Source organism: Brassica oleracea, chromosome C5, assembly GCF_000695525.1.
Source record: "Brassica oleracea var. oleracea cultivar TO1000 chromosome C5, BOL, whole genome shotgun sequence".
NCBI lineage: Eukaryota > Viridiplantae > Streptophyta > Magnoliopsida > Brassicales > Brassicaceae > Brassica > Brassica oleracea.
The window spans coordinates 45073051-45087468 of record NC_027752.1 but is presented as its reverse complement, the minus strand read 5'-3'; the positions used below and the strand labels follow the sequence as shown (position 1 = coordinate 45087468).

Below are 14418 nucleotides of genomic sequence, written 5' to 3'. Positions count from 1 at the left end.
TATTTCCAGCGTCAAGTGTCTATACAAACATGGACTATCTATTCTGGAGGAAAAAGAATATCATAGCATTAGACCAAGACAGGGATCCTTATCCCTGGATAATATGGTATATATGGAAGGCTCGCAATGATAAGCTCTTCAGGGGAATAGACAGAGATCCTTTGGAGCTAGTCCGATATGCAGAAAGCGAATGCCAAGCCTGGTTTAGTGCAAACGAGTTGATACCACCGGTAGTGCAAGACAACAACAATGAGGAAAACCATGTCTTAAGCTTGGGCAATATTTGCCTCGTGGATGGATCATGGACAGCTTCTGATAGCTTCAGTGGATGTGGATGGGCTTGGATGGATAGCGGGGAGAACATACAACTTATGGGTACACGGAACTTCACTCGATGTGAATCAGCATTGCATTCTGAGATAGAAGCATTGCGCTGGGCGATGGAGAATATGCTTCAACACTCGCCATGTCAGAGCTTTGGAACAGACTGTAAGGAGCTGATTGCTATGATAAATGAACCCCAAAAATGGCCAAGATTTGCGACAGAATTGGAGAAGATAGAGACGTTGCAGATCTGCTTTCCGGACTTCAAAATCACACATGTTCCACGAGTGCACAATCAGTTTTCGGACTTTTTAGCTAAGACTGCTAGGACATTTCGGAGAGAGTTACTTTTTATTGGTTGTTCTATTCCGGTCTGGTTACCCAGACCACCTCAAGCTTGATTAATAGAATGACCGTTCGACATCAAAAAAAAAAAAAAACAAAAAAAACAAAAAAAATTACCAACTTTGTGTTAGAATTACATTAGTGACATTAACAGATTTAGAGTGTTGCATCGATTTATGATTTTTTGGTTATGCTTTCAGAAGTAACCTAGATACTGACTTTTTTACCGAATTCAACATAAGAAAACTATTTTTTTTTTTTTTGACAAAAGGTTTTCAACATACGTAAACTATAGGTCAACTCGTGGTGGGTTTGCAAATAAATCGAGTCACGCTTGTATCTTATTATATTCATATACTCCACTTGACTTGATTCATTTTGTGGTACACAGGCGGGATATACTGCAGATACAATGTCCTCCATTATGACAGACTTGGATCTTTCTCTAGCACAAGTGAGTACATGTTTAATTATATCTAACTAGTAATAAGAGTTGGGATAAACTAATATAACATTTACATATATTTGGTAAAATTGCTAGTTACATGACAAAAAATAAAACGATCATAAAAATGCATTTACCTCTTACTAATATAACTGTTTAAAAGTACAGTTTTCACTGTTTGGTTCACTCATGACATTTGGAGGAATGATCGGTGCTATATTCAGCGCCAAAGCTGCATCTGCCTTGGGTAATAAAATGGTTAAGTATCTACTATTCTGAAAATCACCCTTTTATTTCTTATATGTTTGTTATATATGCCTCTAACTATTATAAAGTAAATACTAAAACACCATCGTTTTTCTTTTCTTAGACGTTGTGGCTTGCCGATTTATTCTGCATAACTGGTTGGGTTGCAATTGCACTAGCCAAGGTTTCCTCATAACTCATCTATTCTTACTTTCTACTTTTGAAAGCTTAATACACTTATACATACATTTATCACCGTTTTATTTGCTTGGCAACAGGATATCGTTTTGCTCGATTTAGGAAGATTTTTTGTTGGAATTGGAGTTGGTCTCATTAGCTATGTGGTAAAAGAAACTTCTCTGACTTAACAAAAAAGAAAACTTATCTAAGCAATGAAAAGAATCTCTAGCCCTGACCATTAAATATTCTAATTTTCTTGAATTGAAAATTGTATAGGTTCCTGTATATGTTGCAGAGATAACACCCAAGCATATTAGAGGCGCTTTTACATTTAGCAATCAGGTAATGTACCAATTCAAAGCTCGAGGTTTAGATATAATCATTTTTATATCTGAGTTATAATTTCAATACTTTTCAGTTGTTGCAAAACTGTGGAGTAGCAATCGCATATTACTTTGGAAATTTCTTGTCATGGAGAAGTCTAGCCTTAATTGGTGATTTATTCACCTTCGAGTTTCATCTTTATTCATTCACCTTCGAGTTTCATTTTTCCATAATTATTTTATCATAAGAAATTTATTTATCTAACTAAAAAATTTTCCCAACCAGGTATTATTCCATGTGGGATACAAGTTATTGGTTTGTTCTTCATACCTGAGTCTCCAAGATGGCTGGTTAGTCATATATATAACTTAAGCATATGCTACTTAAGCACACAATATTAATGAAAATATTTTTATAGGCGAAAAAAGGTCGCGATGAAGAAGTTGAAGTTGTTCTTCAAAGATTAAGGGGGAAAGGACACGATATTATGTTTGAAGCTCGCGCAATCAAGGTATCAATACATATAATCAATTAATCATTACCAATTAGAATCACTTTATATATACTCATCCACACCAAAGTTTCTTTTTGTTTCACGTAAATATTCTCACATTTTTCATAATTAACTTTTGTAGATTTCCGTAGAAGTTTCAAAACAAAATTCGAATACCAGCATTCGTAGTCTTTTCAGAAAGAGATATGCTCATCAACTTACAGTAAGAAGTTTTGTTTTCATTCGTTCAACAATATATATTAAAGATTTGGATATAAAGTCTGTAAAACATTATTAAATTTTGTTTGGATTCGTCTAATTATATGTTCAGATCGGCATAGGTTTGATGCTTCTGCAACAATTATGTGGAATGTCAGGAATAGGCTCTTATGGAAGCACTCTTTTTGAACTTGGCGGTAAAAATATAATCTATTATATCTTAGATTTTAATAGATAGTATTTCACACTTTTATTTTCCAGGATTTTCTGCTCGGATTGGGATGACGGTGTTGTCTCTTATCGTCGTACGTATAATAATTCTAAATTCGGGTTTTTCCTCACACCGTAACCCTAATATCTTATCAACGTTCATGCATAGGTACCAAAATCTTTAATGGGTTTAATCCTCGTGGATCGCTGGGGGAGACGACCACTTCTTATGGTTAGAAACTTTTTGATTTTTTGTTTGTTTGTTCATATTAGAGCTTTGGTTTAATAATCTTGCCCAGCGTTATGGCACTTATAGTTTTTCTTAAACTCAAGTGATCGCGTAGCTGCCTAAACGGCTAACCAGTCGATTTTCTGCAATAATTAAATATAGATTTAATGGATTGAATTTGCAGGCTTCGGCATTTGGGTTATGCTTAAGCTGTATTACATTGGCGGTAGCTTTTGGAGTTAAAGATGTTCCCGAGATTCAAAACATTACTCCAGTTTTCACTTTCATCGGAATATTGGTAAGTTCTTCACAATTTGATTTTTGATTTAATTGATAGTTGGTATTATTCTATTTAACTGCATCATATAGTTTATCAAAAGATAACTTAAAGTCATTTAATTGGTATTCTATCAAAGTATACTTACACAAACTGTATTCTATGATTTTTAACCAATTATTGTTAATTTATCAAAATGTAAAGATATAACCATTTATATTCTACAGTCATTCACGATGATGTTTGCATTTGGAATGGGAGCGTTGCCATGGGTTATAATGTCTGAGGTGATTCTTTTTTTCTTTGTGGAGATTATTTCTCATTTTATCCAAATATATAATATAAATTGCATATATTTTTAATTATTATATGTCAAATTGTTTTTTTGTTGGCAGATATTTCCAATGGATATAAAGGTGTTAGCAGGGAGTTTAGTGACCATAGCCAATTGGTTCACTGGTTGGATTGCCAACTATTGTTTCAATTTTATGTTGGTTTGGAGCCCAGCCGGTAAGTAACCTAAACTATATGTTTTTGATTTTCTTCGATTTAGTTATTTAAATGAAGTAAAATGGCTAAAATTTATTAACCTTTGTTTAAATAACTTGTAGGAACTTTTATTATATCAGCAATAGTTTGTGGAGTAACAATTGTATTCACGTGGTGTTTGGTGCCAGAGACTCAAGGATTAACTTTAGAAGAAATCCAACTATCATTTGCTAGTACTTAATTAAAATCGTGGTCCCCCCTCCCCTGAGGACACCAGCAAGGACCTGCAATATTGTTGCTCTTATACTTCTTGCTCCACACCTATTCATTCATTTCAGTGCAAAGTTCCTACTTCCTAGACTTTGATTGAATTTATTATCTTCTTTTTGTAACGAAACATGATATTATTATCTTTCTTTTGGAACTTCCATAGATATTATCAAATATCATGATATTATTGTTTTTTTTTAATAAGCATCTCCATTTTTAAAACACTGTCGAATGTAAAACGCTGTCGTTTAACAACTAGCTCTGCAAGTGATAAGAAGTCTGCAACACTCGATGACATCCTTAAAAGAACGGACAAGAAATGTCTCTAAAACTTTACTTCTCTCTTCACTCATCATCACTCAAAAGTGCCAAACCCTCCAGCATTTTGATCGCTCAACAATCCCCCGGTGACCGGAAAACCTCCCCGGCCGACGAGTTCTCTCCCCTTGCTGAGAAATTCAACCGGCGGTTACTTCTTGGTATAGGCTCGTCCTCTGTGCTCGCCATCGGTGCGAATTTTGGAGGAGTCACGAGCTTTGTACTCGGTTTATCGCCAGAGTTCGGTCGGAATCTTCAACTCGATGTTGTGTATCCGATCAGAGGTTATAGCAGATGTATCGACACGGTTGAAGGTTTCGGTTAGCAACACATTTTTTCTCTGCTCCTCATCAAATTATATAATCTTTATATTTAATTATAAATGTTATGTTACAACAATCATAGAGTTTATATATCCGGCTACGTGGGTTGGAGACCAAACGCTCTTGTATAGAGCCGCGGAGAAGACAGAGCGGGAGACTTCTCTAGACCTTCCTCCCGCAAGAATCAGTCGCCGGAAAAACGTCAATGAACCGGTTGTTGCATTTGGACCACCCGGTTCGACCGGCGAGCTCAACGTCAGTGTTATTGTCTCCCCTGTCTCACCCACTTTCTCGTAAGTAAACACATCATTCCTAGATATTTTCAGCATCATCATGAGTAAGTAATTACGTTCATTGTTTCTATGGTTATGAAACAAACAATTAGCATTTTATTTCACGAAGTGAAAGCTATGGTTATGAACTTTTCTTATTGTTTATGATATATAGAATTGAAGCATTTGGAGGGCCAAAGGAAGTAGGAGAAGCGATAGTAAAAACAGTGACAAGATCTGGTCAAAGAACAGATTTAAAAGGGACTTTGCTGGAAGCAAATCTCAGACAAGATTCAGAGAGAAACTTGAAGTACTATGAGTTGGAATTCAAAGTCGAATCACCATCTTTCCGGCGGCATAACGTGGCTGTATGTTGCGCTAATGGTGGCCGGCTCTATACTCTGAATGCTCAGGCTCCAGAGTCAGCTTGGTCAGAGTTAAAACATGAGTTTCATACTATTGCTAAATCATTCAATATCATTTCTTAAATGTGAAAAAGAAAACAAGACACTGCAAAGCAAGGCTTATTTTGTTTCTTCATTATCATCGTTGGGAACTCATGATTTTTATTTTTTAGGCACATGTTCAAATGTCCTAAATTATACACTATTCGTTTTTTAAAAAATGCATGTTTTGGGATTTCACACATATTTAAAATATGTGTTAAATTTTGATAATAAATATAATTTTATTATTAACTATTTTCCATTTAATTTTAGTTAATCAAAATTTACTAAACACAAATAATTTTTAAAAAATTTAAAATTATCTTTATTAATTAGTAAATATGCACTGAAGAGAGTATTTCGACTAGTGAATAGTGTGACTTACCAATTTACCATGTCATGTGTTGTAGGTTAACCAGGAAAATTAACCAAAAAATCACGTTCAAACCAAGTAATTGACATGATTTGTGGAAGATTAAGATTAAAAAAAAAAACGAAGTGACAATAAAAAGAGTATGTGAGAAAATATGATTATGTCGTCTTGATCGTGCCGCTAATGTAAACACAAAATTAAATATTTTAAAATTATAAAAAAAAAAAAACTTTGAATCTGTAAAAGGAAACTAGAAAAACACCAATCGCTGCTCTTCTTCGGCTTTCTCCATCTCCGATCAAATCCCAGAGAAGGTGAGACAAAAATGGCTATGGCTAGAGCAACATCTGGCCCCGCCTACCCGGAGAGGTTCTACGCCGCCGCGTCTTACGCCGGATTCGACGGATCTGAATCGTCGGCGAAAAACGTCAGCTCGAAATTCTCCAATGACACTGCACTGCTTCTCTATGCGCTCTACCAGCAGGTCAAGGCTCTTCTATTCCCTCGATCTCCAACCTCACGATTGTTGATTTCACGAGATCTGGTGGTTTCCTTTGTTTGATTCATCGATTCGTATCCCTCTCGTCGAGATTTTGTCAGATTTTTCGAAATGACGCAATTCGCCTGTATGACTTAGCTTGATCGCGTTCTCGATCTTCTACCTGTGAATGTTGCTTGAGATTTGGTTATCGATTTGATTGAAAACGCGATTGTGATACTGTTTTAGTAATCAGATCTCGTGGATCGTTCGTCGTTCAATCTTAGCTTTAATTAGATCTTGTTATTGGTTCTGTAACTTGATATGTGACTAGGCTCAGTGTTGATGATCTCTTTGGATTTAACAATGTATACAGGTTACCGTAGGACCATGCAACACTCCGAAACCTAGCGCATGGAGACCAGTGGAGCAAAGCAAGTGGAAAAGGTTAGATTCGGTGTCTGCCGACACTTACGTTTCTCATACTAGTAGGAAGAAGCTTTGTGGTGGATGCAATTAGTAGATGCTTTAGATTTCATCAATTATTAGAGTAGAAGAATCCATATGCCTCATGAATCATGGAATTGGGAAAGGAGTATATTAGATGTAATGTAAGCTGCTAGATACAAAATAATAAAGCAGGATTTGTATTTGCAAGCATATGATTTTTTATGAATTCAAAAATTGTGTGACATGTTGAGGAAATGTGATTGCATGTAATGTTATTATGCAAATACATCACGAGCTTGTTATCTTTTTAGATGTTTGTTTTTGTGAGCTTTCCTGGGAGAAGTCTATTCCTAATGTTCTGAATCAATTCCATCTTTACTTAGTTGGCAGGGGCTCGGAACCATGCCTTCCATGGAGGCAATGCGTCTCTTTGTGAAAATTCTGGAGGTAAAACACAGAGACTTCTATGTCTAATTGTTTTAGACTTTACTAGAGAGTGGTGATCTAGGCTTGATTTCTTCCTTATTGCTCATATAAATTCAGGAAGACGATCCTACCTGGTATTCGAGGGCATCTAAAGATATCCCAGATCCTGTCGTAGATGTCCAAATCAATGTGAGTTTTGTATACCATGGGATTCTGTGTTCAAAACACGGGAGATACTACATATATATTTTGCCAGTAGTTCACTCTTCTAGTGCATTCATTCTCTATAGCAGACAACAAAAGATGAGCCTGTTGTTGAGAATGGGAACTCATTTAGCGAGACAAAGACAATTTCTGCTGAGAATGGAGGTTTGGCAGAAACCCAAGACAAAGATGTAGTCTCGGAAGACCCAAATACTGTTTCTGTATATAACCAGTGGACTGCACCCCAAACATCAGGCCAGCGGCCAAAAGCCCGTTATGAGGTAATATATTATCTTTCTCTTTTGGAAGAAATGAAAAAGGTGTCATTCATGTATCATCTCTAATTTCTAAGTTTTTTTTTTTGTATTTGTTTCAGCACGGAGCAGCAGTTATTCAAGATAAAATGTATATATATGGTGGAAATCACAATGGCCGTTACCTTGGTGATCTTCATGTAAGCAACTCATATGATTCAGAAGCATAAGCTGATTATTAATTGAAGGATTCAGTTTCATTTAAGCCTAACGTTGGCAATACCACTTTTGCTAACAATTCTTTAGCGTGTCTTCTGCTGAAAATACAGGTTCTAGATTTAAAAAGTTGGACTTGGTCAAGAGTTGAAACCAAGGTTGCAACTGAATCAGAGGAAACCTCACCGACCTTACTATCTCCTTGTGCTGGTCATTCTTTGGTTAGTATTTAACTTCTTGCGTTTTGTTTTGGTTTCTACGTTTTGACTTTCCGGACTAGAAATATTCAGGACAGCGGTTCAGCTAAGAAAATAGTCTCTTCGTGAAATCCACTTGCAATATTAGTTTGTAACAAGACTTTTTTTTTCCCATGCCTTCTTTGTTATTTTGTAGATACCGTGGGACAACAAATTGCTGTCCATCGGTGGTCATACTAAGGATCACTCAGAATCTATGCAAGGTAAGCGTTTATTTACCTTCGGAGACAGTTATTTGAAGGAGCTTTCTGGAATCTTTATTCTTACAATCAATTTTCTGCTGTTTCCTATCACAGTGAAGGTCTTTGATACGCATACCTCTACATGGTCAATGTTGAAGACATATGGAAAACCACCGGTATATATTCACTTCTCGCATGTTATTTCATTTGTTTTCATCACGTCACCTTTGCATGGAAATATTCCAGTCTTCTAAACACTTATTTTCTCGCCATCAAAGGCAAAAAAAAAGAAAGAAGCCATTTTTTCCTCTGCTCTTCCATAATATATCTACAGGGTTGATTTGCATCTGAATCCAAAAATTATTGATTTCGTTTTTATTCGGAAGTTATATGTGCAGTTTGGTTTCTTTAACCGAGACTTTGTTTGTCATTTATCTCTTGCTTTCAGGTTTCACGTGGAGGCCAGTCAGTCACAGTCGTCGGTAAAACTTTGGTGATATTTGGTGGCCAAGATGCGAAGAGATCACTTCTGAACGATTTGCATGTACTCGACCTAGAAACTATGACCTGGGATGAGATAGATGCCCTGTAAGATTTTAAGATGTTTTTGCATTTTTTTTTTCCCGAAGAAGTAACCCATTTAAGAGTTGATATAACCAGAATACATTTAGAAAGACATTGTTAATGAAAGAATTGCAATCAGGGTTTAAACTGTTGTCAACTTGCAGAGGTGTGTCTCCGTCTCCGAGGTCTGATCATGCTGCTGCAGTGCACGCAGAACGTTACCTTCTTATCTTTGGTGGGGGCTCACATGCTACCTGTTTCGATGATCTGCATGTCCTTGATTTGCAGACTGTAAGTTAAGCTAAGCGTATACAGTATTTTGTAGCTGTCTTTCAAACGTCGGCGCCTGATATAAACTGTTACATATAGATGGAGTGGTCAAGACCAGCACAACAAGGTGAGGTACCAACTCCTCGATCTGGACATGCTGGCGTGACAATTGGGGAGAACTGGTTTATTGTTGGTGGCGGTGATAACAAGAGTGGTAAGGTTTATTCATTTTTTTCCTTGTTGTCTTTCCTTCCTTGCCATTTCTGTTTATCTCTCCAATAACCACATATAGGAATTGTGAAAAAAATGATATTTGCTTGGCTTTTTCAATTTCGTGTTGACTGATTGTGCTGCAACCTGGTAAATCACTGTAGGGGCATCTGAAAGTGTTGTACTAAACATGTCAACTCTTACATGGTCGGTAGTGACTTCAGTTCAAGGACGTGTACCTCTTGCTAGCGAGGTACTTCAATGAACATTTATTATCCATACCAATTTTCAAGATAGCTAAAAACTAGTAATTTAGCCTAATCATTTCTGAAACAGGGTAGTGCCATTTTAAGAGTCTTTGCTTATTTCGTTTTAATCTTGCAGAACTTAAGGGCTTATCTTCCTTTATTTTTCTTATGACAGGGATTAAGTTTAGTCGTTAGTTCATACAATGGTGAAGATGTGCTAGTTGCTTTTGGTGGATACAATGGACGTTACAACAACGAGGTAGAGACTATATTGTCAAGCCATAAGTTACCATTCTCTTGATTTTGCATTCAGTTCTGCTTCTAATTATTCCTCGGCTTTAGGTTAATCTGCTTAAGCCAAGCCACAAATCAACACTTCAACAAAAGACTCTAGAAGCGCCTTTGCCAGTTAGTCTCTCTGCTGTTAACAACGCCACGACCAGAGACATCGAGTCAGAGGTTGAGGTGAGCCAAGAAAGCAGAGTGCGGGAAATTGTCATGGACAACGTTAACCCTGGAACAAAGGTATACATGATGTAGTACTGGTAGTGATTATAGTTACCCAAATCGCGATCATCACCACCTCTTTTCTCTTATTTTGATTTTCTGGTAATGAATCAACCAGGTTGAAGGAAACAACGAACGCATTATCGAGACTCTTAAAGCCGAGAAGGAAGAACTGGAGTTATCACTGAACAAGGAGAAGATGCAGACTCTCCAACTAAGGCAAGAGCTAGCAGATGGAGAATCACGAAATGCAGATTTGTACAAGGTAATAATAATAATAATACTTCACATAGTAACATCGGGAAGTCTCTCAGGATTTTTTTCTCTGATACATCTTATCTTTGTCCCGACATTTTATAGGAACTTCATTCTGTCCGTAGCCAACTTGCAACCGAACAATCAAGATGCTTCAAACTGGAGGTATTAATCCACTGGATCCATCACCTAGTAAGAGCAAAACCTAACTCGATCTCCTTCCGTTTGAATCTGCAGGTTGATGTTGCGGAGCTAAGGCAAAAGCTTCAAACACTGGAAACACTACAGAAGGAACTAGAACTCCTGCAGCGCCAAAAGGCTGCCTCTGAACAAGCCGCAATGAACGCTAAACGACAGAGCTCGGGTGGTGTCTGGGGCTGGCTCGCTGGAAGCCCTCAGGAGAAAGATGATTCGCCATGATTATTTGTTTTTTTTTTCTTCTTCCCGTATCCTCACTCCATATTTGCCTTCCAAGTAAAGAAAGAAAGATATTATGTTTTTTTTTTTGGTCCGAGTTTCTCCCATGGTCTTCTTCCAATAAGATTTTTCTATACCCTTCCCTTTTTTTGAGCTTTTAAATTACTACTTGATGTTTACCTTTATATATATTACTTACGAAGTTAAGACTCATGTTAATTCTCTGTAATACAAAAGTATTCGCTTCTCTTTTTGAATTATTTGATAGTGGATGATCAACAACTAATCCAGATTTTACATCCTTTTGACATCACCAGTCATAGTAATATTCTTGTGGTAGCGACGGATGGTGCTAAGGTCATCTCATCACCGGTCATAGTAATTTTATTCTATTTTCACTTTTACACAATTTTGGAAAAAAATGGAGTTTTAAGCTAGAGATGCTCTAAAAAAATATATCACGTGTTTGGCCATGCCACCATCATATATGGCGTTACGAAGTTCCCGAAATGCCCTCTTAAGAAAAGTGAAACGTGTTTTTCATCTTCTCCCGCGTTCCTCGATTATGTGGCTACTGGCGTAATTATATCCCATAATTCAAAAAATAAACTAACCGATGATTTGACCCAACAAAATACAATATTATACTCAAAAGCTTTTGGATAACCGAGCACACAAATACAAATTATCAGGTCATAACCGAGTGATGTGGGAATGTTTTAAAGGGAGAAGTCAGAAGTTATGATTGGTATACTACTGTTAGGGTTGTAGAATAGGAGTTTTGGGAATCATTAGACGTAAGCCATCAGCTAATCTATGCTTGAGAAAAACAACTATTTCAAATATTTCCATACCTTATTATTGTGTATATTTTACATGTATTCTATTTTCTTTTTAACTCAATTATGATGCTAATATATAAAGGATTACACTGATGAATAAAGCAAATCAGCGATTGTTTATACTTTATACATCTCAACAAAACGCCTTAAACGCAATTGGGAGTAAGGTGTTTAAGTATAGCATGGAAACAAAGGAAAGACAACATATATAGTTATCGTCTTATCGAGTCCCGCATGTGCACACCAGAAAAAAAAGTTATCGAGTCTCCAATGGTTTGATCCACGGCTTTGAAAGTAGTCTCGGATGTTTGGAACGCTCCCCTGATACATCAGATCCTCCCTCAATATGAGGACCACATCAATTTACTGGTTCCAAGTGCGCTAGGAATGCAAGATATGAGAGCATGGTTGCCTGAGAAATCAGGCGAGTACACTACAAAATCAGGTTATGCTATCTCAAAACTCAACATCACTCAAACAACACCTGAAAGCTTCAACTGGAACCAATGTATTTGGAATGTCAAGTGTCCCCCAAAGCTTAGACACTTTCTTTGGAAAGTAAAGCATGATGCATTGTCTGTGGGAGATCTTCTGAGAAGAAGAGGAATCGAGACTGATGGGAAATGCAAGCGATGTAGTGGCGATGAAACCGTCCTCCATGTCTTCCTCACCTGCCCTTTCGCCGTAAAAGTATGAGACCTCACTCCTGCTCTATTCAAGCCAAACCCCTCTGTGGTGGCTTCTGTAATAGAGCTCTTCAAACAAAGCCAAAGAATGGTAAATCTCCCTCCGTCTGGAATCTCCCAACCTCTGTTTCTTTGGTTACTATGGACCTTATGGACTAGTAGGAACCGTATGGTATTTGAGGAAAAGATCTTCAATGAAAGGGAGGTTATCCTAAAGGCAATCAAGGATGGTCGTGAATGGCAAGTGGCTCAGCCTCTTAAGCCCCCGACAACTTCTCCAAAACCCCCCCAAAACAGCTCAGAACTGTCGTCTAATACACAACCTAACTTCAACGGTACAATGTTTCTCTGACAGCGCTTGGGATAATGCGACTGGTAGGGGAGGAATGGGATGGATCATTAAGAAGCAAGACGGGACTACACTGCTCCAAGGCTCTTCTCACCGACGCTATGTCGCCTCAGCTATGGTAGCCGAAGCACTGGCCTTGAAAGAAGCTATCTACTCTGCTACTAATGCAGGTTTCACAGACTTACTCTGTCTTTCAGATTGTAAAAGTCTCACGGATCTCATCACAGGAAACTCTTCTGTGACTGCTATTCAAGGCATCCTCCACGACATTGGCGTGATGAGTCGATCATTGAATTCTATCTCTTTTTCTTTTATCCCTCGTACTAAGAACGAAGCTGCTGATAGATTAGCTAAAGCAGCCCTTGTTGTTGCTTCTCCTATCTCAGTTATGGTGTAAACTCTTTTCTTTTAATGCAAGTAATGAAAGGTTCGACCGAAAAAAAAAAAGGAATAGGTGATTGATGCTGCTCTCTTATTTCCCTTGTCTAGACTTGCAGGCGATGCCACTCCAATTGCCTTTATTAGTTGCTTAAAATCACTCTCAAAATAGACATTTATGAACCCCAAGTAATTCACACATCACATAAGCACGCAAGTGCAGTAGCTTCTGCCTCCATTGATGCCTCTAGTCAACTCAAAGCTTCTAAGAAAACATAATGAGCTAAAAACCTAAAGGGTAAACCTCGCGGTTTACCCAACGTGTAATGTGCATTGTCCTAAAAGCAACCAGAAATTCTCTGCAGTTCAGTTTCCAGCAAAGAAAAACTAAACTCATAAAATATATACAAAGTAACACAAAAAAAAAAAAAAAAATTCAAATCACATAACTGAATACTCCACCTAATCTTGAAAAATCCATAGGACTAAAAGAGAACAAAATAAGCAAATCACATTAACCAATGGAATCGTAATTAGTTCAATTCAACCCAAGAGTAGAAATCCGATCGAGATGTTTTTGACTTTTATAAAGTATTGTTCAATTGATCCTTCCTATAACACTTTTAGAAAGCTTTGTTAAGAAAATTCAGCTTACGTTTTCTACTGCGAGAAATGATGTTGACATTGTTAACCATTAGTATACTATTTAAGGCTTTTTATTGTTTTACGCGTAAGAGTGTTACAGTGAAAGATAAATGTACTAACTATAGATACCTAATTACTAAAAGATAATAAACACTGAAAAATTTCATGCATTGGACTCAATTAGACCCACGTTCAAGTGAGAGACTGTGTTTATAATATATTTTTGAGAAAAATACTTGGATGTTGTATATAATTTATTACAAACTGAATACCGTGATAATATTTTTTAATCAAATAAATCATTTTTAGGAAGAATTACATATTTAACATAAAGTTTGAAAACATAATTGTATATGATAAACCTAGGATAAAGACTATATGAACTCCTGAAAACAGTCTAAATTTTACAGTAAGACTAGAAAAAAACAGGCATAAATATGTGCTCTAACCTCAATGTAAAATCATATACACCAATAAACTAAATACAAAACCCTAATTACTAACCTGCTTAACCAAAAATTAACTAGTCTTTTTCATCAAGATCCTTTATATATTAAACCTTGTAGACAATACATATACGATTAACCTAAAATAGCTCTATTGAACGACTTGGAACCTCGAAATGAAAATTTAGTTTTTATAAAATTAAAATTAAAACCAAAACCAAAACCTATGCAACAAAAGCAAATTTACTTAAAATAGAAGGGACTACACAAACTATGGTAAATCTTGTTGCAGCGGATTATTTCCCTAGTATTTCGAATTGCACACAAGTTTTTTCTCTAGTTGCTTTATGG

The 14418-nt window shown here is 36.7% G+C and overlaps 3 protein-coding genes across 5 annotated transcripts in view; all 3 read left to right on the top strand.

Annotated features, from left to right (window-relative positions):
- LOC106296207 (sugar transporter ERD6-like 12) overlaps positions 1-4249 on the top strand; it is a 7495-nt gene extending 3246 nt beyond the window's left edge. Inside the window, exons 2-17 of the mRNA XM_013732289.1 lie at positions 1061-1123; positions 1283-1372; positions 1485-1544; positions 1639-1704; positions 1817-1882; positions 1959-2034; positions 2150-2214; positions 2283-2375; positions 2500-2580; positions 2689-2773; positions 2838-2881; positions 2956-3018; positions 3200-3313; positions 3520-3579; positions 3688-3802; positions 3904-4249. Of these exons, the coding sequence (XP_013587743.1) occupies positions 1061-1123; positions 1283-1372; positions 1485-1544; positions 1639-1704; positions 1817-1882; positions 1959-2034; positions 2150-2214; positions 2283-2375; positions 2500-2580; positions 2689-2773; positions 2838-2881; positions 2956-3018; positions 3200-3313; positions 3520-3579; positions 3688-3802; positions 3904-4022 (1260 nt within the window). The 3' untranslated portion in view covers positions 4023-4249. The remainder of the gene's footprint in view (positions 1-1060; positions 1124-1282; positions 1373-1484; positions 1545-1638; positions 1705-1816; positions 1883-1958; positions 2035-2149; positions 2215-2282; positions 2376-2499; positions 2581-2688; positions 2774-2837; positions 2882-2955; positions 3019-3199; positions 3314-3519; positions 3580-3687; positions 3803-3903) is intronic.
- A 41-nt stretch (positions 4250-4290) lies between these two features.
- Positions 4291-5568, top strand: LOC106296208 (psbP domain-containing protein 7, chloroplastic). Of its 2 annotated transcripts, none has more exons than XM_013732291.1 (3): positions 4291-4683; positions 4775-4985; positions 5140-5507. In XM_013732291.1, the coding sequence occupies exons 1-3, from the start codon at positions 4371-4373 to the stop codon at positions 5450-5452; spliced, it is 837 nt and encodes a 278-aa protein (XP_013587745.1). In that variant the 5' UTR covers positions 4291-4370; the 3' UTR covers positions 5453-5507. The 2 variants fall into 2 exon arrangements, with proteins under 2 accessions (XP_013587745.1, XP_013587744.1); XM_013732290.1 differs by having other exon boundaries at positions 4301-4689; positions 5140-5568.
- A 449-nt stretch (positions 5569-6017) lies between these two features.
- On the top strand, positions 6018-10970 carry LOC106295963 (acyl-CoA-binding domain-containing protein 4). 2 transcript variants are annotated; one of them, XM_013731979.1, is made up of 18 exons: positions 6018-6267; positions 6638-6708; positions 7095-7158; positions 7255-7326; positions 7431-7622; positions 7718-7795; positions 7925-8032; positions 8205-8271; positions 8365-8426; positions 8699-8838; positions 8979-9105; positions 9184-9298; positions 9459-9547; positions 9718-9801; positions 9885-10067; positions 10168-10314; positions 10410-10469; positions 10542-10970. In XM_013731979.1, exons 1-18 carry the CDS (start codon positions 6109-6111, stop codon positions 10722-10724), a joined length of 2001 nt encoding a protein of 666 aa, XP_013587433.1. In that variant the 5' UTR covers positions 6018-6108; the 3' UTR covers positions 10725-10970. The 2 variants fall into 2 exon arrangements, with proteins under 2 accessions (XP_013587433.1, XP_013587432.1); XM_013731978.1 differs by having other exon boundaries at positions 7428-7622.
- Positions 10971-14418: the final 3448 nt, after the last annotated feature.